General features: G+C 43.0%; 1 protein-coding gene across 5 annotated transcripts in view; it reads left to right on the plus strand.

Annotated features, from left to right (window-relative positions):
- The window catches only part of POT1 (protection of telomeres 1), a 188,068-nt gene that overhangs the window by 147,568 nt on the left and 21,255 nt on the right, over window positions 1-19,245 (plus strand). For all 5 annotated transcript variants that reach the window (XM_045031745.1, XM_045031744.1, XM_045031753.1 and 2 more), the window contains 5 exons: window positions 3,007-3,170; window positions 3,961-4,049; window positions 9,581-9,622; window positions 11,913-12,069; window positions 15,444-15,649. In XM_045031745.1, coding sequence (XP_044887680.1) covers window positions 3,007-3,170; window positions 3,961-4,049; window positions 9,581-9,622; window positions 11,913-12,069; window positions 15,444-15,649 — 658 coding nt within the window. The remainder of the gene's footprint in view (window positions 1-3,006; window positions 3,171-3,960; window positions 4,050-9,580; window positions 9,623-11,912; window positions 12,070-15,443; window positions 15,650-19,245) is intronic.

The raw sequence follows: 19,245 nt of genomic DNA on the forward strand, positions 1-19,245 counted from the left end.
AATTGAATGTAATCAGTGCATTTCAGGCCATTAGGATATCATAATCAAAAGCTCCAAAGAGACAAAGGAATCTCACAAAACTGGGTGACGGGGCAGCAAAATGGCAGATGAAATTCAATGTTGAAAAATGCAAAATAATGCACATAGGAAAACGTAATCGCCACTATACATATAAAATGATAGGGTCTAAATTAACTGTTACCACTCAAGAAAGAGATCTTGGAGTTATTGTGGCTAATTCTCTGAAAACATCCACTCAGTGTGCAGCAGCAGTCAAAAACAGCTAACAAAATGTTGGGAATCATTAAGAAAGGGATAGATAATAAGACAGAAAATATCATATTGCCTCTATATAAATCCATGGTATGCCCACATCTTGAATACTGTGTGCAGATGTGGTTCCTCCATCTCAAAAAAGATATATTGGAATTGGAAAAGGTTCAGAAAAGGGCAACAAAAATGTTTAGAGGTATGGAACAGCTTCCATATGAGGAGAGACTCTTCAGCTTGGAAAAGAGACAACTAAGGAGGGGATATGATTGAGGTCGATAAAATCATGACTGGTGTGGAGAAAGTAAATAAGGAAGTGTTATTTACTTCTCATAACACAAGAACTAGGGGTCACCAAATGAAAGTAATGGGCAGCAGGTTTAAAACAAACAAAGGCAGTATTTCTTCACACAACACACAGTCAACCTGTGGAACTCTGCCAGAGGATGTTGCGAAGGGTTCAAAAAAACCCAAACTAGATAAGTTCATGGTGGATAGTCCCTCAATAGGATGGTCAGGGATGCAGATCCATGCTCTGAAATATCCCTAGCCTCTGTTTGGTAGAAGCTGGGATTGGGTAACATGGAATGGACCATTTGATGATTTCCCTGTTCTGTTTATTCCCTCTGAAGCACCTGGAATTGACCACTGTCAGAAGACAGAATACTGGGCTAGATGGACCGTTGGTCTGACCCAGTATGGCTCTTTTTATATCTAAGTCTGCTCTGGTTGAGCCAATTTAATTTGAAGAGTGTGATTTTTATTACAATAATTGTATGGTGTTTCTCAATCATCAGTATCCTGAGTAATGGGAGGTAGTAGATGGTGGTTTGGAAATAAAATAAGTACTTTTTTTTTTTTAAAAGCTTTGAATAGCTTTTCTTTCAGCCTTTACCGTGTGCCAGTCAGTTTACTCATCATGCTACTGGAAAAATCATCTTCTTTATTCACTGTTCCACTTAACTGTGTGCATATGTATTGCTCTCTTGAAAACTTGCACTGACTTCTGGTCTTCATCTGCATCAAGCTCAAACTCTTTAACTTCCTCTGCAAAGTTCTGTACAGTGTTGCTCCTGACTACATTTCCTTTTCTCCACCTACAACCTGTGTTCTGCCAACTCGTCACATTTCGATGCTTTGTTGATATCCTCCTCTCAGAAGCAACTTTTTGCCTTCTGTCACCATTCTCCATATGCCAGGAATGCACACCCAGACACTTTGCACCTTGTAGACTCTTAAATCTGTCTTCAAGACTCATTAGTTTCAGTTAGTCCCTCTCTGTCTTGGGACTGGTTCTGTGCTTAGACAATTGCAAATCTCTCATTGATGTTTAAAGGTGCAGGCCATTATCTCCAGTCCCTTCCCTCTTGCTCCTTCAAATTTAAATATTTATCATGTAAGTGAACAAATGCAAAACACTTTTATTCGTACATTTTTATTTTAAAAAAATAATTATCTAGGTGTGTAAGTAACAAAGAATGTCTCCTGAACTGTGACTGCACCCACTGTAAACTGTGATGCAAAACAGATGTGGCTATAAAAATAATGGGCCACACCATTAGTTAATATTAATCTGCATAAATCCATTGGCTTCAATGGAGTTTTTCCAGTGTACACCTGCTGGGAATCTGGCCCAATAAGTGCGATGAGTGCACTTCAGAAATTTCTGCCAGTGTGGGCGATTCTGTGTTTAAACCAGGCAGTCAAAACAGAACTTTTTAATTGTGACCCCTGCAATATTGAGGTTAATCCAGTGTGAATTTAGAGTCTTCTGTAGTTTACATATATGAGTCAAGTTTCAAAGGTACTTAGAACAAATATAAATCCAGATTATTAAATATTTGCAACTTAAAAGAAGGCTGTGTAACTGAATCCTGGCTGATGTTTTCCAATGAGGATTTGGAAAACAGTAAATTATATTCCTAAATCATTAAAATAAGTAAAAGGAAAATGAGCAACATAGTTAACCCCCACAAATTTGCCTACCTTATGAAAAAACTACCATTTATTTTTGTTATAATAAAAAATAATCATTCTGAAAATATGTGAAACACCAGTAAGCATCTGGGACCTCCTTTGTCTTTGAAGTCATCTTTGTAAATAGATTTACAATTATTTTTGTAATTTGGCAAGAATGTGTTTTGAGATAACAGAACTGATTCTAAGCAAGGCAAGGAATACTGTACCTACTGTTGACCCGCGGAGAGGAAGTCTGGCAGCATTAGAAGTAGTGACAAAGGTAGCGAACTGTGAAAAGTATTGGTTCTTTGGTGCCCCAAAGAAGATTATTTGTTCATTGAACAATAAGATATGATGGGGCGTGAAATTTATTGCATTAATTTACTCCTAGTGCTGTGGTGGACATGAAGCCAAATACTAAGTGCTATCAAATAAACCATGTGTACATGAAAATTACAACACAGATCTGTCTCTGGAGAGTCTTATTGCAATTATAAAAATGTATTCCGTCCTTCCAGGGAGGAAGTCCTTGGGCTTGTTTGCTTTTTACCAGCAACTTTGGCTGCTTGGAGAGCAGAATTGATAGACTTTGCAGGAAGCCAGATCCAGTCTTCCTCAACTGATGGGACAGTTGCACACCAGCTTAACACTGAGAGTAAAAGTAAAGTGGAGTAAAAGTAAACAAGGGGGTTGATTCTGAGGATTGATAGGCTTTTTCTAGGAGAAAAGCATGATAATTCTATTCATTTTGTATTATGAAATCATGTGTTTGTTTAGGTTGGAAGCTTTCTGAGAATTTACAGTCTGCATACAAAACAAGCCAGTGCTGAGAACCAGCCTGATGTTTCCTATGTAGAATTTCATCTTCATGGTGGCACCTGTTATGGTCGAGGAATTAGGGTCTTGCCAGAAAATAATCCAGATGTCAAAGAACTAAAAGCGTAAGTTTTGTAAATAATCTTTGAGACTAGTCTGGACGTTTTAAATGCAGTATTTTAGAATTTTAGTTCCAGTAAATATTAAGCTATTTACATTTGTAAGTGCTTTAGGGACTGATTACATGTAAGCACCTAGTGCTTCTGGAGTGGAATGAGGTTCCTGTTTGGCTCTACCACACCACAGAACAAAAGAGGGTAGGCAAGTGAGGATTAAATTTTCCAAATGATACTATAAGAGGAGTTTAGATTAACAAATCATAATGGTCCAAGTTATGATTTAGTCAAGCTAGCAGGTGTTATAGACACAATACTCTTTTAAAAAGTGACATGCAGTCTTTTAATGATGAAGATGCCAATTCAGCAAAATAATTAAGCATTTGCTTCACTTAAAGCATGTGCTTAGGTCTAATTGAAGTCAGTGAGATTTAAACCCATGCTTAAGGCAAGGCACATCAATAAATACTTTATTGAATTAGGGCCCATAGGCAAAGAATAGCTAAGGTTCAAGGTCTCAATTTTATATTTCATCAGAAAGTCTGCACTTCCAGCAGCACAGTTCTTTCTTTGTACTATATAGGATATTGATTCAGAGGGTCTCCCCTACTGCATCTTCAATAAACATGCCCTTGGATTCTTTTCTGTTCTATGTCCATTCAAGAGTTTCTATTGTAGCTAAACATCCTAGTTGGACTCTGTGAATAAAAGGTTCACATCTTTGCTACCTTTAAGATCTATTGAAAACCACAGAAAATGTATATATTTGTATCTTTAAAATTTTGTTCTTTCTTTATAGATTCATGGATTCTGTGAATCTCACAGAGTCTCAAACTGTGGAGAGCATGTCTTCAATGGAATTGGATGGCATTTTTGGCAATCTATCATGTAAGACCAATTGGAAATTGATTCACTCCCTCTTGCTACATAAAAATAGTACTGGTCATGTTATATTTAATATTCTTTAAACAAAAAGTATTTGGGAGATACAAGATACATATGGACCTATTAGACCAGAAACCAATATTCACTTATTCTTCTATCTCACAGCAGAAGTTTGTCATGCAAATGAATGAATGTCATGTAAATAAACGAATGTTAAAAACAACTTGGTAAAGAGTTAATTTAAACACAGACGGTAAGATCTTCACTTCACTTTAATGTAGCACTGTTTTCAAACAGCACTGTGTTAAAGCACACTAGAGAACATTTAGTGCGCACCAGCAGGGTACACACACCAATTAATGTGCAACTAGTGTGCTTCAGAAAGCACACCCCCATAGCGCATTACCCCACTGTGTACAAGCCCTTAACAGGAAGCATGTTCATGAAAATCAGAATGCTGGTTTAAGGAAACTCATATCAAAATTAAGGTCTCTGCCTAAGAAAGAGGCTACCCTGTGCCTATGATGATACATAGGAATAGTAGCAAAATAGTCACTCCCTCTGTTTTGAAGAACTAAGATTCTAGAATCTGTTTTCCTTTCTGGGCACTTCACGAGTGTTAGAACGAAATGGAAGTATGTATGTTACCTGCATAAATCTCCCAATCATCAAAAAGACAATAGACACATATGAGCTAATATACAGATGTTTAAGGGAATGATGCTGTGGTTTTAGAAATTCAGTACACACTTTTTTATTTTTTTAAAAGTTTGTAATTGGAGGGAAAAGTTTGCAGCTGCTATTGGATTTATACTTAATATACCTTCTTCGAGTGATCGCTCATGTGTATTCCACAGTAGGTGTGCGTGATCGCCATGTGCACTGGTGCTGGAAGTTTTTCCTTTAGCAGTACCAGTAATGGGGGAGCACTGCTGTGACCCCTGGAGTGGTGCTCTATATCGCAGTATAAGGGGAGCTGCGCACTCCCCCCACCCTCAGTTCCTTCTTGCCACCAGTGAAGGTGGTCGGAACTTCGTGCTCCAGCTCTGCTGCAGCCTTTCTAATTGACCTTAGTGGTACCATTGCTAGAGTTAGTAGTTTCAGTTGTTAGAGCGGGCTCGGGGCATGCCGCAGGCCCCAGGTTTCAAGTCGTGCGACTCTTGTCGCCATTCCATGCCAAGGAGTGATCTGCATGCTGAGTGTCTCCGCTGTTTGGGTGAAATTCACGTGAGAGAATGCTGCAAGATCTGCAGGTCATTGAAGCCGTGGACTAAGAAGGAGAGGGACATCAGGCTTCGAGCACTCCTTATGGAATCGGCGCTGGCCCCAACTCCAGCGTGCTGAGCGGACTCGGCGCCCGGCACCACATCATTGGTGCGCAGCAAGGCCCCCTCCACCAGCCGGGACCGCTCCCCCTCCAATAAGCAAGGGAAGGGCTCCATCTCACAGCGGCACCAAGAGAAGGAAAGGGGATAGGCTGGTCCCACATCAGGCAGCCCTCGGTCTCCCCCCCGGGCCCAAAACCTCCGACTCGTGCTGAGCAGAGCAGCCTGGCGCCATCCGCATGCGCGTCTCCTGCGGTCAGGATGCCATCAACACCGGAGGCTCTACAGGCTGCACAGGACATTCTGAGCCTACTGGTACCCAGGGCGCCGCCGGTGACGGGCCTTCGGTCCCGCAGCAAGCCACCGCTGTGTACTCGTCAGTCCCCCTCAGCGCGGCACAGCTCTCACTCCGAAGACCGCTCCCTGCCTCGTTGGACGCACAGTGGCTGGTCAACTTGCAGTTTATGCTCACCCTTGACGCCAACCAGGCTAATCGGTTCGCCACCTGGGCAGGAGTCTCGAGGTCCCTCCATGCCGCGCGGTGGGGGGCGCAGGCACCGAGACAGGCGCCAGAGACAATCCTCCTCGTGACGCAGTTTCCGTAGCCAGTCCCGACACAATCGACGTCAATGCTCCCACACTGCCAGACGTTACACATGGGGCTCCCCTCATGATTCTCTGCCACCGAAGCACCAAAGCTCACAGCGCCGAGGAGAGTACCAGAGCAGCACTTTTGACGGGTACCCGTTCTTGACGTTGAGGACCCGGTCCTGCAGAAGACGGCATAGAAAGCACCGCCACTCCTACCACTCCTATGGGACCACACTCGACGGCGACCTCAGCCTCGGCACCCAGCCCACCACCTCCGGACTGCGCGGCTCCGCCGGACCAACCAGCGCCACCGGGCCCTCAGCTTGGGCAGTGGCAAGGGGCCCTGTGGCAGGGATAGTGGTGCCAGTGGGCACCATCTCAGCCAAGGAGCAGATCGGCAGGCCATGAGTTGGCAGCTCCATGCCCGGATTCCGACCTGGGGGTCGATCGCCCAGTACCCACGGAGGCCCATAGCTCCAGGCTGGCTCTCTCACCGATGCCGGAGGACACCATAACGATACCCCCACCCTCTATCCCGCAGGAGGATTTTAAGGCACATCAAGACCTGCTAAAGTGGGTGGCGTCCAACCTCCAGCTGCAGGCCGAGGAGATGGAGGGCCAGTCCAACTCCCTTTTTAATATACTGTCTTCCTTTGTACCGGGCCGTGTGCTGCTACCCCTCCACCAGGGGGTGGCCAACATCTCCATCGCCTTGTGGAAAACTCCCGCCTCCTTGGCCCCGATCTCCAAGAAGGCTGAGAGGAAGTACTTCATGCCGGCCCAGAACCGTGAGTACCTCTAGTCCCACCCAGCACCTAACTCGCTAGTGGTGGAATTGTTAAACCATCGAGAGCGACGGGGACAGCCCGTGCCCACCCCCAAGAACAAAGATGCCAGAAGACTGGACTCCTTCAGTAGGAAATTTTATTCCTGTGCGAGTTTCCAACTCAGGGTGGCCAATCATCAGGCCTTGCTGAGCCACTATGATTTCAACCTATGGGAGTCCCTGCCAAAGTTCAAACCTCTCCTCCCAGAGCGGGACAGAAAGGCCTTTAAGGCTCTGGTGGATGAGAGGGCGGCGGCAGCCAAAGCGGCCCTTCAGGCACGTCAGACGCAGCCGACATGGCAGCCTGTTCGATGACGTCCACGATATCTATGCACAGGGTGTCGTGGCTCCTCCTGTCCGGGATATCGGCGGAGGCCCAGTCCCTCATGCAGGACCTACCATTCGATGGGAAGGCTCTGTTCGCAGATCAGACAGATGTCAGGCTGCACGGGATGAAAAATTCCCATACCACTCTGCAAACCTTGGGCCTCTACGTCCCTCCAGCTAAGGACAAGGCCAAACCACAGCAGTCGGCTCAATCTGCAAGAAGCAGATACGAGCCCCCGTACAAGAGGCCAAGAGACCAGAAGTGCCGGTCTTAGCGGCAGTCCCACTCTGCCCCGCAGCCAGGGCCCTCTAAGGGCAAAAGGCAGGAAAAAGGCGGATTTGACTATTTGCAGGGGGCACTGGGACAGTTGCAGGGAGACCCTCCTATTAATAAAATTTGTGTTCTGCAACCGTTTGTCTGCCTTCTGCAGGGCGTGGTCCTGTATAACTTCGGACCAATGGGTCCTCAACACCGTTTCCAGGGGCTACACATTGCAGTTCAGCTCACCCCTGCCCAACCTAGAGCAGTAAGTGGAGCGACTACTACACCTGGGGGCAGTGGAAAGAGTTCCAGTAGAATTCCAGGGCAAGGGGCAGCCTATCTCCACCCAGTGTCTTTCCAGCTGGATTACCTCGTGCATACACATGTGCTATGATCTGGCAGGGGTTCCCCCGCCTCCAATCATCAGGGCGCACTCAACGAGGGCTCAGGCCTCATCGGCTGCCTACGTAGCTCATGCCCCTATCCGGGACATCTGTAGTGCAGCCACTTGGGCCTCAGCTCACAGGTTTACTTCGTATTATGCGATCGTCTCACGAACTAGGGATGACACCGGGTTCAGCAGGGCGGCACTGCGTCCTGGGAACTCGTAAATCCTACTCACCTCCAATACATACAGCTTGGAATCACCTACTGTGGAATACACATGAGCAATCACTCGAAGAAAAAGACAGTTACCTGTTCCATAACTGGTGTTCTTTGAGATGTGTTGCTCATGGCTATTCCACATCCCGCCCTCCTTCTCCTCTGTCGGAGTTGTCCGGCAAGAAGGAACTGAGGGTGGGGGGAGCGCGCAGCTCCCCTTATAGCACAATATAGAGGCACCACTCCAGGGGTTGCAGTGGTGCTCCCTCACTACAGGTACTGCTAAAGGACAAACTTCTGGCACCGGTACACATGGCGAGCACACATACCTATTGTGGAATAGACATGAGCAACAGCTCAAAGAACACCAGTTACGGAACAGGTAACTGTCTTTTTTCATTAGTTCTCTCTTTTATATTAATTCTCTTTTGTGTAGAATTGAATCCTGTAGAACCGCATCTATTTAGGAGACCCTTACTGCTCTTAGATTCCACTGTGGTGACCACCGTATAGACAGAACCTCAGAATTGCTACAAGACTAAGAAAAAAGGTGTTGGGTTTGTTTCCAAGCAAATTACCTGTTAGCTGTCAGATTATGAAGTTATAGACTTCTGAACTTTTGATGCGGTCAGGAACAATGAGAATAGTGAATAAATTATTTCTAGAACTCACTCTATCAGGCAGGAGAAGTTAATGTCCAGAGCTGTTGATCAGGATAAAAGCATGTTTCAGTGTCCTTGAGCTTAACAGAAATCTGTGTCTGTGAAAGGTATCAGATATCCTATAGTGTATGGAATCTAATTGCAGAGATGTTTGCTGTAATACTATTCTTTGTTAACAAATATAGAAAACAAGGTTTGGGTGAAAATAAAAGTGCAGCTCAAATGTGATTAGTAACGAGGGCTGTACTAACATGTACATACACATGTAAACATAAATCTAAGATAAATATTATTATATATGAATAAAGATACCTGCACCTGATGAAGCCTTTTACTGTTAGTCTCTTCTCCTATACAGTTTGAGCAAAACCTAAAGGACACAGAGATAATGAAAAGCAGGTCTTGCCCAAACAGAATGGAATGGACCCTCTTATGGTAAGAGGCATTGTCAGATGCAGGTATTAATCTATTGTAAAGCACCTTTCATGGTTTAAAACACTTTAAGTGGCACATTCATATGATCATTCATCTCAATTGTCTGCCATTGGACCATATTTGGTCTAGTTAGTGGACAAACAAAACATCTATGAAAAATAAAATAAAATAAACACAAGATGTAAGTCAGGGATCAAAAGCAGATGGATTTTTGAATGATTAGGCGATGCCATTACCGCTTACAATGTAGATAGGAGACAGATTTTCACAACTAAAAAAATAGAAATTTCTCAACTACAAATGACATCAAGACAAATATAAATGAAGTTTTACGCAGAGTAGCAAGTTTTCATCAGTGATTACTTTTTTTCCTAACAACTGAAACGCAGCATTTATCTATAACTCAGAATTAATAGCAATCGTACAATGTTAAGTGGTTAGTAGCAATGTCATACTCAATTAAAGCAACTATTTTTCCTTCAAAATATGTCATTTCTTAACAGACCAGTCATATTCACAGAGATGCCAGCAGTTATCTGTCACAGGTAGGAAACATTTTTTATACCAAGGTAGTAGAATTCTTATAAATAGTCTTGGAAGGATTAGAAGTTTATCTGTAAATTTCAGTACATTTCAATTTCAATGTGATGAAAAAAATATTTCCATTGATGATAATCAAAATTTACAGATGGTCCAAATACAAAAATGCTGCTAGAGAATTTACTGGGGTTTAATTTAAGGATATTTGCTTTGTATATTTTGACTTGTGATGTTGACAATTTGTGTTTTAGTGGTTAGAAAACTTTAACGTTTTGAATCATAATTGGGAGGGATCAGAAAGTAGTCGGACCCCCCCTGACTCCCATAATTTCCCATATATGTGAAAATTTAAAATGATTAAAAAATAGAAAAAACTTAAAATAAAAATAGATATTATCCATCAAAATTATAAGAAAATAAAAATCGACTTCTGTCAAGCCTACTTATAAATAACAAGGATGGATATTGAGATGTTAGCTTACAAAACTGTTGAAGTAATTGTAATTGTCTAATTTCCATTATGAATGTTGCTTTTTAAGGAAGATATGCGTTTAGATATAGATAAAGCCACACAACAAATTGGGCAATTATGTCTATGGGATGCTAATATGCTAAAACTGGGGCCGGTTTTATTCAATATCTTCATTAACGATCTGGAGGATGGTGTGGACTGCACCCTTAGCAAGTTTGCAGATGACACTAAACTGGGAGGAGTGGTTGATACGCTGGAGGGTAGGGATAGGATACAGAGGGACCTAGACAAATTAGAGGATTGGGCCAAAAGAAATATGATGAGGTTCAACAAGGACAAGTGCAGAGTCCTGCACTTAGGATGGAAGAATCCCATGCACTGCTACAGACTAGGGACCGAATGGCTAGGCAGCAGTTCTGCAGAAAAGGACCTAGGGGTTACGGTGGACGAAAAGCTGAATATGAGTCAACTGTGTGCCCTTGTTGCCAAGAAGGCTAATGGCATTTTGGGTTGTATAAGTAGGGGCATTTCCAGCAGATCGAGGGATGTGATCATTCCCCTCTACTCAGCACTGGTGAGGCCTCATTTGGAGTACTGTGTCCAGTTTTGGGCCCCACACTACAAGAAGGATGTGGATAAATTGGAGAGAGTCCAGCGGAGGGCAACAAAAATGATTAGGGGGCTGGAGCACATGACTTATGAGGAGAGGCTGAGGGAACTGGGATTGTTTAGTCTGCAGAAGAGAAGAATGAGGGGGGATTTGATAGCTGCTTTCAACTACCTGAAAGGGGGTTCCAAAGAGGATGGATCTAGACTGTTCTCAGTGGTAGAAGATGACAGAACAAGGAGTAATGGTCTCAAGTTGCAGAGGGGGAGGTTTAGGTTGGATATTAGGAAAAACTTTTTCACTAGTAGGGTGGTGAAGAACTGGAATGGGTTACCTAGGGAGGTAGTGGAATCTTCTTCCTTAGAGGTTTTTAAGATCAGGCTTGACAAAGCTCTGGCTGGGATGACTTAGTTGGGTTTGGTCCTGCTTTGAGCAGGGGGTTGGACTAGATGACCTCCTGAGGTCCCTTCCAACCCTGAGATTCTATGATTCTATGATCCTTGTGCTTTCATCCTCTCAATTGAAAGTATCTTGTTTCAATCACCTTTGTTGAAATATCCTATTGCGTTTGTTTCATTGTATTGGAACATTTTTAAATGGGAAGAAATTATGACATTTCAAAAATTATTCTTATTAAAATATATAGGATTTTTCCCTACTTGAATTCTTTTCACCCAGGGTTAAATCACTGCAGACTTTGGAGAGGTCTTATGTCTTAAATGCCAAAGGAACCATTTGAAACACTGTACTTGTAAAGTGGAGACTGCAGCCACAGATACATTTCTCAAAAGTTCTTACTCAGCTGATACCTGTTCCTGCCACTCTTTTCATAAAAATGGACATCTGATTGGTCAAAACTGGCTTAAGTGCTGCAAAACCACTATTTTACTTTACCAGGGTTTGCAAATCTAACATTCAGTTCCATGGGAAGTGGAATTGCAGCCATCAGCTGAGTTACTTAGAACCCTTGTCAGTTTTAGCTACAGCTGCGCAAAAATGCTGCTAAAATGATTTCTCAAATGTGCTTACAGACTTTAGGATCCAATAGAGTATCTTTACCTTTTTCAAGAAAATTCTAAATTAAAAAAAAAAAACAGTAGTGCAAATTCTTTTAACACATCCCTGTAATGGTTCCATCCACTCACTCTGTTGTGCACTTCTATTGTTCCAAATATTGTTTCATTGCTTAATAGCTTGTATTTTTATTGCTTAACAGTATTGACAGATCATCAGCATTTGGATGACACAGCACTGAATACTATCTTGAACAGCTCAGTTCCTCAACAATATCGCATTAGAGCAAAACTCAGAACTTTTAAACCCGAGAAGCTCTATCAGTCCGTTAAACTTTATTGTTCAAAATGCAACTCACTGTAAGTGTTTTACATAATAACAGTAAAAGTTACAGATTGCTCAGTATGTTTTAGGAATCTTAGATAAGCTTTTAAATATTTTCATCTTTCTTTTAACACTGAAGATGAGTTGAATTTAAATCCATTTCATTTCAAGCAAAGGCTTAGAAGTTTGCTGAAATTAGTTGGGGAAAACTGTAGTCAGATGGGATATGCTTACTAAATTCTATTCAGTAGCTCCAGAATTCTAGTTTCTGTTCCAGTTCGCAAATTTGGCACTCAATTTTTCCCGGGGCCTAGAAGCAAGATTTACCTAACCCTTCTCTTACAATTTTTTTGAGTATCCCATCATAATAACTGTAAGCCGGGCGGCCTTGGCTACCGCCGGCGGCGGCGAGGGAGGGGTCCCCTCTCTCTTACGGGCTGGGGTCCATGGCGCGCCCCCCGGGCAGGGGCGCCAGCAGGAGTCTGTAGCCCGCCCCTCTAGCAGGGGAACGCTGGCCGGAGTCCGCAGCGCACCCCTCAGGCAAGGGAGCGCCGGCAGGAGTCTCTAGCGTACCCCTCTAGCAGGGGAACGCTGGCAATAGTTCGCAGCGCGCCCCTCAGGCAGGGGAGTGCCGGCAGGTGTCTCTAGCGTACCCCTCTAGCAGGGGAATGCTGGCAGTAGTTCGCAGCGCGCCCCTCAGGCAGGGGAGCGCCGGCAGGTGTCTCTAGCATACCCCTCTAGCAGGGGAACGCTGGCAGTAGTTCGCAGCGCGCCCCTCAGGCAGGGGAGCGCCGGCAGGTGTCTCTAGCGTACCCCTCTAGCAGGGGAACGCTGGCAGTAGTTCACAGCGCGCCCCTCAGGCAGGGGAGCGCTGGCAGGTGTTTCTAGCGCGCCCCTCTAGCAGGGGAACGCTGGCAATAGTTCGGGTACACGCACCTCGGGTTCGGTCGGATAAACGGCGGCGGGCAGCTCCAGCTCCTCCACGGGTTCCGGATCCTCCGGGCTCTCGGAGCAGTCCGCGCCGGGCAGTCCCACGGAGTCCCGTCCGTTCTCTTGTTCGGGCTTCCCTTGGTCCCGCGCCTCACCGGGGTCGGCAGCCAGGTCGGGAGGGGGCAGCGCGGCGTCTGCGTCCGCCTCCCTCCGTTGTGCCGCCCTGACGGAGCAAAGGGCCCCGCCCTTTGTACTCCCTGGAGTTTCATCCTGTTTCTGCCTCCCCGCAAACCTGCATAAGAACTGTTCGGAAGTTGCTCTATAAATGGAGCTGAGGAGAGGGGCATTCCATCATGGTATCGGGGGACCCATATATTCCACTTCTCCATCTGTAAAAGGGGAATAATAGCACTTTCCTACCTCAAAGTGCTGTTGTGAGGATAAATACATTAAAGATTGTGATTTGCTTTGAGATCTACTGATGAAAAGTGCTATATGAGAGCTAAGTATTATCATCATAGACTTTAAGGCCAGAAGGAGCCAAAATGATAATCTAGTCTGACCTCAGCCTCACCCTTCTGTAGTAGACCCATACCTCTGGCTGAGTTAGTGAAATCTTCAAGGAATGAGCTTTGTTTTAATAATTCATGGTACACTTCAGTTCTAACAATTTAATGACACTGTCCTTTATTAGACAAACATCTATATTTTACAATTAATAATTAAAGCTGTTACTGGCTTTAAAAAAGTGTGTTCTTCATTTGAGTAGCGCTGTCAAAAAATGCATAGAACTTTTTTTGTAGGGAAATGCCTATTCATCAAAATCAAAACATTCCATGGGAACGTCACTTTTGACAAAATATTGTTTTTAAAAAATTGATGCATTTCAGTAAAGTCAGAAAATTTTGCTTTTCATTTCAGTTACTTTTCATTTCAAAATTTTATTTCATATTTAATTTTATTTTTTATATTTTTATTTTATTTTAAACAAAATATTTTTAAAAATGAAAAATTTAAAACCAAAATGTTTTGATTGACCCAAACCAAAAAAGTTTGAAAAATTTTGTTCGGTGAGAAAATTTCAAAATTTGATAATTTGTTCCAATTCAGAATGAAATGCTTTTGAAAAAATGGAATTCCTGTGAAATGCAAATTCCTGACCAGCCCACAAGAATTATACACACACACAGAGAGAGAGAGAGAGAGAGAGAGAGAGAGAGAGTGTACAGGGACTACAACTTTATTCTTAAAAATTAAAAATCATGTAGCAAATGAATAAATACATACATTGGGTACAAATGCCAATAGAAGAAAAAAACAGACACAATTAGTACTGAATACTTTTGCATGCAGTACAGTTATGCGTTCAGAAGCATGCTCTGGTTGGAGTTTTGCTCTTGATTTCTTTGTGAGCAGGAATTGGTGTGAGTAAATGCTTTTTTAAATAGAGATATTCTGAGTTTCTGACATCCTAAAAAAAAACAACCCATCTTTTTTTTCATTGTAACAATGTTTCTTGTCTCCTTGTTGCTATTCCACTCAAAGCCAACAAGACTTTTTCCCCCAACAGAAAGTGTGCCAGACCATTTGTTGTTAAAATTTCATAAGCAGTCCAAGCAGCAAAGAGTCCTGTGGCACCTTGTAGACTAACAGACGTATTGGAGCATGAGCTTTCGTGGGTGAATACCCACTTCGTCGGATGTATTCACCCACGAAAGCTCATGCTCCAATACGTCTGTTAGTCTACAAGGTGCCACAGGACTCTTTGCTGCTTTTACAGATCCAGACTAACATGGCTACCCCTCTGATATAAGCAGTGTTTCTGTTCATGATTACACTTATACATTGGGTTGATCCTGCAATCTATTCCACCATGCAGAGCAAGGAATGCAATGTGTTTGCACTCCAGCACAAGTTCAAACAGTGGTTATGTGTGGTACAAAGTAAGGTATTGTCTTGCAGTGGAAAGTGGTCTCAAACAGCCGCTGCTCTTGTTTTCTTTTTTTGCAGAATGCAAGGTAAAATAGAGTGGGCTAATCTGGGTTTCACCGTTGAAGAGACATGTAGCTATGTGGCCATCTTAGGGCCTATTCCAAAGCCCAGTGAAGTCAGTGGGAATCTTTCTGTTGATTTCAGCGTGGGCTTGGATGAAGGTATTAGACTTTACCCCTGCTGATAGACAGGATTAGCTTTCTTGGCATGCAGCAGCAGGCTCATTCATGCAGGACTAGTTTTCCTTGAGCTTATATACACAACACTCCACACCTTTGCTGTGCACCATCAAACCCTTACATTGCTACAGCTTGGTTGTATATTATCTTTTGTCAAAGATCAGTGTGGAAAGGTGAATTTTCCAGTATATGCTGCTGTTATAATAATATTTCAATATCTTGTTTGTTTAAAGTACTGCATTTCAGTTACTAGACTATTGAAAGAGAAGCTGCTACTATTTACCTATTGCTTTCTAAAATGTTTTTAGGCAAGAAGTTCCAGATGGCGATGATTTCGACTTAATATTAAGAGACTGTGCAGCTGCAGCTCCAAATCCAGAAGTACATAATTCATTGTGGTATGATTCTGCAGTGTGGGATACAGAAAATCAGGGGCAAAGAAAAATAGCTGTTCATTTTGTGAAACACGATGAGCTACTTCAAGAGCCAGAAGATACTTTGATTATGGTACAAGGTAAGATAATTAAATTACAGTTATACCACCTAGGATGGCGCAGTGGACTTTACCACTAGAAATTTAGGATTTAAGTATCTCTGATTTAAAAACAAAAAGTTAGTTAGTGAGTTGTATTTAAAAACAAGCACACACACATTAGAATCAGCTTTAAGAGATGGTAAAATCTATTAGAATTTTAAGGTTAGAGGTGGTTGGTTGAGTCTCTGAAGTTTTCAGATAAAATTTGAACTTGCAAAAATAGTGGGTTTGGATTTCTGTAAACCAGACAGGAGTCAGATATCTTTGTATCTGATAAATCCAAACCAAGAAGCTTATTGATGATGCAGTTTTTAAAAAAATGTACTATCTCCAGCTGGGCTTTTAGGTAGGTACAGTTCTGATTTGGAATGGTGATTGCAGTCTTACTAAAAATCTTCAACTGTGGCTGGATAAATAAAAGGCTTCTGCTAATACAAACCTACTATATACTTTGTCAGCCTCTGGATGTCAGTGTTGTATCACATAAATAAAGCTGAAGCAGTGTGCTTTTTATCTGATTGCTTTTTAGGGGGAGAGAAAAAAAGCCACCTAACTTTAAACAAAGCAATTTAGGCAAAGATATAAATAAGGATGCTTGGGTAGAATATAAGTAAGAAATTTTTGCACAGCTTCACATTCTGAATTTAAAACAAGGCACAGTATCCAAGTGGATCAATGTGGAAGGGTAAGGGTGAGTCAGTTGGCCCTTTCCATGGACAGATCATTAGGGTTAATACAAGGCCCCTTCTGTTTGCTACTTAGCTTATTATCTGACTAGTTTCAACAGTTATCTGCTTTGTGGTGTGTCCCCAAATTCTTCAATCTGTTGATATAATTTTCTTCCTTTGTAAAAGCCCTGTCTCCCCAGTTCTGTTTCTGTTTTTGTTTTGTTTTTCTCCTAAAATAACCAAACAATATACCTTGCTCTGCAAATCATTGGAAGATATTAAAGCCCCAGCAGCTGAATGTTTGAGAGCGAGAGAGAGCATGTGGAGTGGAAGTGAAAGACACGATTGTAAATCTTAATATATTTACTAAAAGAAACTTTAGCTGACCAGTATTTCAGTTCATTTTCTCCTTCTGTATACTGTCAATGGAATGTGTCTAAAAAAGATGGGGGAGGAATTTTTTGTGTGTTCCCAGATACATCCTTCCTTAATTTCTCCGCATACATACAACAGCAGCTATTCTTCTGGCCAAGTAGATCTAAATATTACTCTTGGTGTTGCATAAGCAGCTTGCTTTAGTACAGTATGAGATCCTCCCTTCCCCAGAGACCAGATGCTGAGCCATGTTACTTCCACAGGATTTTTTTTGCCTCTGTTGAGCTGAGAGTTGAGATAGAGCTAAATCCTGGAAACAGATCCACTGCCAGGGGCGGCTCTAGCTTTTTTGCCGCCCCAAGCACAGCAGTCAGGCGGCCTTCGGCGGCCTGCCTGCAGGAGGTCTGCCGGTCATAGAATCATAGAATCTCAGGGTTGGAAGGGACCTCAGGAGGTCATCTAGTCCCCGCCACCGAATTGCTGCCGAATCCGCAGGACCGGCAGACCTCCCGCAGGCATGCCTCCAAGGCAGCCTGACTGCTGCCCTCGTAGGGACCGGCAGGGCGCCCCCGCGGCTTGCCGCCCCAGGCATGCGCTTGGAGCATTGGTGCCTGGAGTTGCCACTGTCCACTGCTAGGTCAGCCTTTATTTAAACAACTTTTAATGAACATAAATAAAGCTAATTTGTGGCAAACCTTAAAAAAGGTGGAGTTTAAGATATTGATTACATTTAGATTAATATGTATTATTCATTTACTTCCATTTTTATCTAGTAAATTCACTGATTGATTTCAAAGGACAGCTATTGTTAATCCAACACATTTGTTGATGTTGATTTGTTAGTACGCTGAAAACATTGTCTAGAATGACTTTATATTCCAAATACCTTTAAATTATGGCGGCATCACAATAGTTCCATAGTTAAGGCTGTACTGAGTTTTACGCTTAACGCACGATTTAAATCCTTCGTCTGACCATAACATTTCAAGCATTGTGTTCTGAAGAGGTTGTTGCTATGGCACTGGGCTGGATTCTATTCTTGGCTCTGCTATGTAACCCTGAGCAAATCACTTCTGTTCCCCTCCCAAGCTTTATTCATCTTTTATGGTTACATGATAGGTAGGTACTGTCTCTTACAATGTATTTGTACAGTGTCTAGCACACTGGGGCCCTGATCTGGTTGGCTTCTCTAGTCACTCGTGCATGATAAATAACTGTAATAACAATAATAATAATAAAATATATGAGACAAAGCCAGAGTTCCTATATTAATGCTTTTGTATAATCTTAAATCTAATTTAAGCTTAAATTGTTTTTGCAGAAAGTTACTTATTTCAGAAATTCACTGATATATTTCTTTCCTATTATCCATTCAGGAACTAATTAGTTCAAATGTTATTTAGCCAAAAACTAGTGGTTATTAGGTGCATAACAAAATAATTACAGGGTTAAGAGTATCAAACTGATTCTTGAAATTACAAGGAAACGTAATTACACTGGTCTGAGGTCAGAGCGTTTCTAGATTCAACCTAGCAACCATATCAAACAAGCACTGCTGTGATTGAGTGACCTGTGATCATTTTAAGAAATGACATCCCTGTATCTAAGGGATAAAATGCATGTCTTATGATACTAGACTAGGGTGGGCAAACTACGGCCCGTCTGACCTTTTAATCTGTCCCTCAAGTTCCCGCCGGGGAGTGGGGTCGGGGGCTTGCCCCGCTCCACGTGCCAGGCGGGGAGCAGGGTCAGGGGCTTTGTGCGGCTCCCAGAAGTAGCAGCATGTCCCCGCTCCAGCTCCTATGCGTAGAGGCAGCCAGGGCCAGGGAGCTCCACATGCTGCCCCCACCCCAAGCTCTGCCCCCCGCAGCTTCCATTGTCCAGGAACCGTGGCTGCGCCCCTGCCCTGATCCCCCTCCCACCCTCTAAACTCCTCAGTCCCAGCCCGGAGCACCCTCCTGCACTCCAAACCCCTCATCTGCAGCCCCACTCCAGAGCCCCAACCCCAGCCCCCTGCCGTAGTCTGGAGCTTCCTCCCACACCCTGAACTCCTCATTTCTGGCCCCACGCCAGAGCCCTCACCCCCTCTTGCATGCCAGCCCCCAATTTCATGAGCATTCATGGCCCACCATACAATTTCTATACCCAGATGTGGCCCTCAGGCCAAAATGTTTGCCCACCCCGTACTAAACTCAGGTAGCTTTTCCAGTAATATAAAGCATTCATTTCTAGTTTTGGTAAGTTACCAAGAGGTACTTAAAATCATATTATTATGTTTACTACTGTGTTGAATTTTTCCCCTCACTTCAGTTCTGATGCTTTTTTAACAGCCACTTGCTCTCATATTGCTAGCTAAAATGTAATGGTTTGTACTACTTAAAAACTGGAATGTCAAGCTGTTTTCTAGTGGAACTGGTTGTTCTCAAGACAGCAGCCACTAAAATTGCTGGAAATGTCGTGAAAGAAAAAGCAAAGTGTAACCTGTAAAGTTACTTGAAGGTCTGCTATCTTGTTAGCTACTATTGTTATTAT

Source organism: Mauremys mutica, chromosome 1 (genome assembly GCF_020497125.1).
Source record: "Mauremys mutica isolate MM-2020 ecotype Southern chromosome 1, ASM2049712v1, whole genome shotgun sequence".
NCBI lineage: Eukaryota > Metazoa > Chordata > Testudines > Geoemydidae > Mauremys > Mauremys mutica.